General features: G+C 43.3%; 1 protein-coding gene across 1 annotated transcript; it reads left to right on the plus strand.

The window, feature by feature from the left end:
* The first annotated feature begins 4,874 nt into the window (after positions 1-4,874).
* LOC125006112 (opioid growth factor receptor-like) lies at positions 4,875-7,900 on the plus strand. The gene is made up of 8 exons (XM_047581850.1): positions 4,875-5,587; positions 5,799-5,861; positions 5,975-6,013; positions 6,101-6,155; positions 6,728-6,806; positions 6,883-6,949; positions 7,032-7,180; positions 7,266-7,900. Exons 1-8 carry the CDS (start codon positions 5,102-5,104, stop codon positions 7,630-7,632), a joined length of 1,305 nt encoding a protein of 434 aa, XP_047437806.1. The 5' UTR covers positions 4,875-5,101; the 3' UTR covers positions 7,633-7,900.
* Positions 7,901-8,091: the final 191 nt, after the last annotated feature.

Raw genomic sequence — 8,091 nt, forward strand, 5'->3', positions numbered from 1 at the left:
CAGTGAGCAAGAGACATGTTGTCCACAATAAGTGTATATTCATTAACTCTGGATTCTCAGATAAAATTTTAATCATCATAAAAATAATTAATCAACTGTTCATTAATCAACATAGAATGAACCCGTCACTCCCTGAAGGTCACTGTATGGAGACCAGGTCATATTCAAACATTTATGCTGTGATTCACTTCTCTTGTTTCCTCTTTACTTGAGTTGTAGTTGAGACTTTTCAGAACAATCTGAAATTACAATATTAAATAACAGAAACTAAAAACATAAAATTCTGTCAAATCTCACCCTTGAATGGTAAAAAAGTTGAAGGGGATTTATTGTATTTCAAAATTTACAAGTGTCTCTTATCCACAAAGTCCAGGGTTATCCATCTTGGGTTTAGAATTTTGCAGCTCTTACTGACTAAGTTAGGGATGTTTCAGCCTTAAGGGCTTAATAGACTGTTTTTAAATGTCATAAAAACCCTTCAAGAGGTCATCTTTAAAGTCCTGCTAACACTGGATAAAAAGTGTAGACTTTAAGATGAAAAAAAGGAGAGATACAATATTTGGGGAGTTTTGTATTCAGTAAGTGTTTTAATGTTGGACAATGTACGTGTCTGAATTTACAGGGAGTCTCTCCGAGCAAAAATAAGTGGGGGAGAAAATGGAGTAAGGTAGCTATGAATTTTGAGTGCCGACAGTGGGTACTGTAGAAGATTGGAAGATTTAAGTTCTTGCAAATTTCCAAGCTTGCCAAATAAACATAAAACTTCCTGTCTCTGAGATTTTTAAGCATCATCTCTTCTGGTTGTTAATCAGCGGCCCTGAGTTTGGAGAGGTTTGGGTTGCACGAGTGTGTGTTGTGTCTGCGGCTGCCTCTGAGAAGCACAGCAGAAACAGCTGGCCTTTCCAGACTCTACTCTCTTGATTATTTAGCCCTGTGAAGCGTTCATGTGCAGAGTATTCGCACTGCGCTCGGCTAAAGTATTACTCTGGGCGGTGAAGCATTAGCCGGTGGCAGCGCTGACCTTTATCAAGCACACTTAGTCGCTGAGTGATCCGCCACCGAGCCGTTGCCATTAACTAAGTCCAAAGCGCAGGCTGACTGAGAGAAATGATTTGCGTGTATGTGTCCTTGTGGGGGCCTCGCTCACGGAGCCTCGCAGAGCTCTCCTGTGGCATCTGCTGGGCTTTTGCTCACTGTCACGCTAACTGGGTTCGCGGCAGCGCAAGCAGAAAATAGGCCGACTGCTGTAGCCCCACGCTGCAGCTTATTAGAGTTCCATATTCTCCATGAAGTTTCCATCTATTTCAGGAGGGCATTGTAATTTGTGGAGACCATTCATGCACTAAAGCTGGCCATAAAGAGCCCGAGATCTGTCACTAAAACCCGCATTTATTGCCCTCCATTGCCCACAGAACATATGGCTATCTCTATACTGTGTTTCTATCTTCCACGGACAGAACAGGAACTCGGCGTACTTTGGTACACGCAAATGGATCTATTGCCGAGCAGACGTGAAGAGTGTGGCATTCAGACAGATCTTGACTTTCTCCGCTGGCTGTAAGAGCAATTATCTACTTTTGAAAGGAGTCCTTGAGAGATAATAGCCTCACATGACGGCACTAAGCAAGTCACTCAAGGCTTACACTGGTTTTATTCAAGATGAAGTCCTTGTGTACATTTCCCGCTGCAAGAAACAAATAATATACTCTATCAGACTGCATACACTACACAACAAAAGAAAAAAAAGATCTTAAAGATCAGTAAGTGCAGATGCAAGCAAATAATCATCTTGCACATTAAATATGATCATATGCATTGTGTGTAAAAGACATATACACCCACTGGCCACTTTATTAGGTACACCTTGCTAGTAAAAGGTTGGACCCCCTTTTGCCTTCAGAACTGCCTTAATTCTTCGTGTCATACTTTCAACAAGGTGTTGGAAACATTCCTCTGAGATTTTGTTCCATGCCTTCATGTTGCAGGTCCTGCCATCCGAGTGTCACAACTGAAATTGAGACTCATCGGACCAGGCAACATTTTTCCAATCTTGGTGAGCCTGTATGAACTTTATTCTCAGTTACCTGTTCTTAGCTGACAGGAGTGGCATCCGGTGTGGTCTTCTGCTGCTGTAGCCCATCTTCTTCGTGGTTCAACGTGTTGTGCGTTCAGAGATGGTATTGTGCATTTCTCGGTTGTAACCATTGGTTATTTGAGTTACTGTCACCTTCCTATCATCTCCAACCACTCACACCAACAAGGCATTTTCGTCAACACAACTGCTGCTCACTAGATATTTTCTCTTTTTCGGACCATTCTCTGTAAACCCTAGAGATGGTTGTGTGTGAAAATCCCAGTAGAACCAGCAGTTTCTGAAATACTCAGACCAGCCCGTTTGGCACCAACAGCGATACCACATTTCTTCCTCATTCTGATGCTCCGTTTGAACTTCAGCAAGTTGCCTTGATCACCTCTACATGCCTAAATGCATTGAATTGCAGCCGTGTCGATTAGCTATTTCTGTGAGCAATTGAACAGGCGTACCTAATAAGGTGGCCAGTGAGTGTACATACACAGCATCTCTGGTGAATCGTACCTCGGATTTTGAAGAGGAGCTGAAAAAACACAGAGGTTGGGGTAAGCACGGCCCAAAAGAACAGCGTGTGCATTAACAGTGCATGTGTGTGTGGGTGGGGGGGGGGGGGGGGGTTATGTTTGATGCGACACATGAATGGTGTCTGTTATCAGATCACAGTCATTGGAAGCTAGAGGCACTGGGTGATGTTGGCAAGAAAGAGCCTCCTAAATTCTATTACGCTCATGGCTGTGAGGGTCTGTGGCTGAATGTGATCCTGAGCCCAGCAGAGAGGACGGCGAGCTAAATTCATGATGGCTTTCAGCCGTCCTCTCATCCTCTTCCCTGTCACTCCTTCCACACTGAACAGTTCCATCCCCAGCACAGAGCTGCCTTTCTTCACCGGCTTGCTCAGTTGGTTGGCACCGCAGGCCTCGGAGCCACCTCCCCAGCACACTACAATAAAGAAGATATAGACAGCCTCTGCGTTGTTGTCCGACCAGTCCAGTCTGTTGTTTAGTTTAACCCCCCCGGAACTTGTAAGTGTCCACCACCTCCACCACCTCCTGTCACGCTCATGAACAGCCATGAACAAACACATTAGGTCATCTGTGTGTGCAATCTAGGCAAAAGACAAGTGACTTTAATATAAAAAGACCTGGGGTTTAACAGCTCCATCCATGAAGTAATGATGCTGCATTATCACATGCACTCATCTCATATCCCCCTGCTCTACAGTACAGCTTCTTGCATCACCTTTATCTTCCACAGGAAGACATTAAGAGCAGGATGTCCACTGAGTGGAGTCGAGGCACTCATCTGTCCAAGTGCCATTCCCGTAGAAAATGAGGCAGGGAAATATACCGCAAACATGATGCTATCTTTACACCGATAACAGCCCGTGGTGGCAGTGGAGATAAGGACAGCGGTTATGACGATCATATAATCCAGAGAGCCTGTGTATTTTTGTCAATGCTGCTTCGCCCTGAATTGTTTAAGATGGGAACCGAATAAGTGGCAGCTTTACATGAACTTGCAGGGAAACGTCTCTTTGGTGACGAGTCGTCGGACACACAGAGCGAAAACAGGCGTGAACTTTTCAGCTAATGTGGACCGTCCTGTGAGGCTTATTAGCCAAAAGGGCACGGACATGGTCTTTAATTCCTCCGCGTCACATCCATAGGGAGGCCCTGGCGACCAGTGAGAGGATGACTCTGATTAAAAAGGCTACTGTTTTCAGTATCATGCGAATCACTCAAATGGCGGTAAACTGTAGCTGCGTTCTGAAATTATATTATATCTGGACAGGATCAAACATCTGTTATGTCTGTCTGTGAATAGGCTACCAAAACTTTGTTACTCACATTTTAGAATTTAGGAAACAGTAAGTTGAATAAAAAAAAAAAAAAAAATGCAAATAATGTCAATAAAATCTTTATTTTATATAAATTTAGTTTGTATTTAGTATTTCCTGATTTTTATTTTTTATTGATTATTTTTTGTGTATATTTGTGTGTTTGATTTTTTTTTTATTATTTTTGAGAACTTATGAAGAGAAGAGATTATGGTTTGGTGCTCCTGTTTTTCAGTGAAATTCGTGGAAATGGACTTCCTTGCCTGCCTTGAAACCTCACGATTTGTGCTTATTAAAGTCCACTGACACACTCTTGAGACACTGCAGATCTCAGGTATGTTTTTGATGAGCCTCAGTTTGAAGAAGCTCCTCTCTGCAGCCGCTTCTAGAGGCCTCTGCAAATATGAGATAACAAATATAATGTTAGAAAAGAAAAGACAACACTTTTCTCCACTTTCAAGAAGTTGCACCGAGGGGCTTCGAACTGGACGGCCTGTTCATTATCAGACGCCTGGTTGCAGATCAACAAATCCCGATACAAATCTTACCAGCATCTTCCACAGTGCACGGTGCAGGACAGGTTCAGGGCCAGGGCAATCAAATGATGAGAAACAACTGGAGGTTTGTTGTTTATTCGTTTTTATTATTTTTGCATTTGTTCATTTTTGACTATAAAAACAGAGCATGAGAAAAGGGCGCCAGGTGGGCCTGCAAATTATTGCAGTTATTACATTTGTCTAATTTCATTTAAAGTTTTATTCATTTGTTTTCCTTTTTTAGGGCTTGCATCAGCGCTCCCTCCAGCAGGCGGCGCCCTAGGCGACCGCCTTTGCCAAGAGTCGGTGTTGTGATTGCAAAGCAGAAGAGTAGTGTGGTAAAGTAGGAAAAAAACAAACTTCCTCTACCATTGTGTGGCACAAGTAACTGGTCTCTTGACATTTACAGCTGATTTGATTATAAACCTTCCCCAAGTAAACTTAACACTATATAAAAGAATAAAACGTCTCTTAGAAACATGATGTGAAGAATGAAATGAATTTACTTGCTTTGACCAATTATCTGGCAACCTGTCATTCTATGCGTTTCGTTTTTCCGTAATAGAGACTTAAAGTGAAAGCGAAACAGAGGGACTCTGGGTGTGCGGCCAAGCACAGCAGCTTTACTACGCAGAGATGAGGCCGATGTCCGCAATCCACCGCCTGGTCATGACTTGTGCCTGGTTGTTCCGTGAAGTAGCAGGCCCTTTTGCTTACTGGGCTTGGTTCAAAATACTCTACTTAACTTCAAAACTCCTCGGATATGTCGCTAGACTTAAAGCAATAGTCTGGAGACAGGATGGCGAAAACGAAGTAATTGAAGAAAGGGACGGGAACCAAAGTCCGCCCAGAGAGTCAGCTGAGGATGTCGCGGTGGTGACGGACAGTGAGTGTCACCTTGAGGCCGGAGCACCGTGTGAGGAGGTCGTCGACCCGCAGACCCCCCAGCTGTATACAGAAGACCCCCCAGCTGAGGCTGAAGACGAGTTTGACGCTGAGGAGTACCGAGTCGAGGCCGCCGATGAGCTGTACTGCGACTATGATTCAACCTGGGAGACCAAGGAGGATACGGAGGACCAGGTCACCCCCAGGAGGAGCAGCGGTCCAGGACCCCCCAGACCTGTGAGTGACCCAGGAGCCGGCTCCAGCTCAGGCCTCCTCAACCCATAGGTTTCACTTTCGGCCACTGGTTGATTGTTTGAGCGTGTTTAGACTTAAAGTGTGTCTGGCTGGTGCATTTAATGTCATCTGAAGAGTTTTGACAGCTCAGTTATGAAATGTAAACAAGGCGTTTTTCTTGAATATTTAATCCAATCTCCTCTTTGAACTCCAGTTCAAGTTCAGCAGATTTGAAAATGCAGCAAGAGACATGCAAAACTACAGGCACGGCTACCCTGTAAGTCATTAACACACACACACACACACACACAAATACACACACATAAACACGTGAAGCACAAGCCATATTTTTATTTTATTTATTTATTTATTTTGTTTGCTTCCCCACAGTTCAAGTCCTGGAGGCAGCCACGGAGAAACAAAGCATCTGTAGGCACACGCACTCTGTTTTAAGTGTTTCATTAATGTGAATTAGTATGAATTCTTTAAGCTAAATTCTTTTTTTTTCTTGATCAGGACGACAGGCCTAACCTGAATTTCTACCTCGGATTGACAGCCTCAGTTCCCGACGGTAAGCCTGGGTGTAGTAAAGGAATTGCATTCATGATGGTGTGCCTTTAAACAAAACAGTGGCTACGGGTCATCACTCACCAGGGGTTGTGGCCTTTTTCTCACACTATCGGCATAACCTTTTAGTGTTAATACATGTGTATATGTATGTACATACTGCCTGACCAAAAAAAAGGTCGTCACCAAGCTTCTGCAATGTCACAAAATTTATTTCCACCAAGTGTTGCATGCATTTTTCACCAAGATCTTGTATTGAGCGTGGGAGAGTCAGAAAACTGCACGAAGCCTTCATTACGGTTGATTAAGAAATAAGAAGCTACTCCTTGCCTCAGTTGGGGTTAAATAACGTGTTGCCAGCTGACAGATAATTGCTCATGCAGTAATTAACCAATAGGAGGCTCATACCTATTTGCTTAGTTAAACTCAGGTGGCACCTTTTTTTTTGGCAAGGGAGTGTGTACGATAAGAGGAACAGTCAGAAACAGTCAGAAAAGTCTGAGCAGGTATGCGCCCTGTATGCAATATTTGGAGATTTAATAACGTGTGGCGACGTATGTATTTATTTGTTACCAGGAGTCAAAATAACTGATTTCCATGAACAATGGTTTGGGGAGTATGATACACTGGAGTATGTGCACACTTTCATACAGTGGTAAGTCACTCTATAATTACAAATGTAATGTAAAGAGACCAGACTTGCCCTGTAGTAACCTTTTGTTTTCAAATAGGTTGTTCCCGCTGCAGGAACCAGGGATGAACTACGAGGCCAGCATACTGACCAAGGAGGAAATTAGGGTAAACTGGAAAAAGCTACCAAGTTTAAATTTCAAATCGAAGCCCTTCGCACGCTCTGACAGGCATTCTGCGTCTATTCCAGGATTTTATTGCAAACCCCACAGCAATGCAAAACCTGCTGAAGTCATATAAGCTCATGTTGGACTTCTACGGTATCGAGTTGTGCGATGAGGCAACAGGGGAAGTCAGAAGAGCATCAAACTGGAAGGAAAGATTCAACAACCTTAACAGGTGAATTATAGGGAAACATTCCTCTCTGATAGTACACAAGTAAGTAAGTAATCTCTTTTTAAAATTATTGTTATTTGTCTGACAGCCACACACATAACAACCTGCGCATCACCCGCATCCTGAAGTGCCTGGGGACCCTGGGATACCGTCAGTACCAAGCCCCTCTGGTCCACTTCTTCCTGCATGAGACGCTCGTCGAGGGGCAACTTCCAAATGTCAAGGAAAGCGTCCTCAACTACTTTGTGTTCGCTGTCCTCGATAAGAGGGAGCGCAGGAACCTCATCAAGTTCGCCTATGAGAACTATTATCCGAGAGACGAGTTTGTGTGGTGCCCAAAGAAAATTCAGATGTTGTGGTCTCACGGCGACAACTCTCAGGAGTATCTGAGTGTTGACGGCAAAGCCGCAGATGTGACGGGGAGGGATTTCAGCGACACAGATGAAAGTCTATGAGTGATGCCTGCAGCCAGAGAGCAACGCTTGCAAGAGATTGATGTCAGGAGATAACGCAAGTCTCCTTAGAGATAACCCTGGTTGACTTGACTATCAATATTCACAGTTTAAGTTCTGGACTTTTACTCATATGTTCTTATTTTTCACACATGTATGTTGATAACTCGTGTACTTTCATGAGCCGACCAAATATGTTTTACACTGTACAAGTATCATGATACGGTGTCTACGGTTGGGTAATTAATAAACCTGAAATGATTGTTCCCAATTTCTCATGTCTAAAATCTTTATTTTGTTTTCTTATTCATCATGTTTACATCGTGTTCTTTTATATCTAATTGCCTAATATCCTAGATTTGGCATATTTGCAGTTTTTCCTATGAAAGTAAGAGGATATACTTACCTAATTAGACTCATATAACAGGCCAAATTATGGCCCTGAGTCTTGATTTCTGCTCT

The sequence above is a fragment of the Mugil cephalus genome, chromosome 4 (assembly GCF_022458985.1).
Source record: "Mugil cephalus isolate CIBA_MC_2020 chromosome 4, CIBA_Mcephalus_1.1, whole genome shotgun sequence".
Taxonomy (NCBI): Eukaryota; Metazoa; Chordata; class Actinopteri; order Mugiliformes; family Mugilidae; genus Mugil; species Mugil cephalus.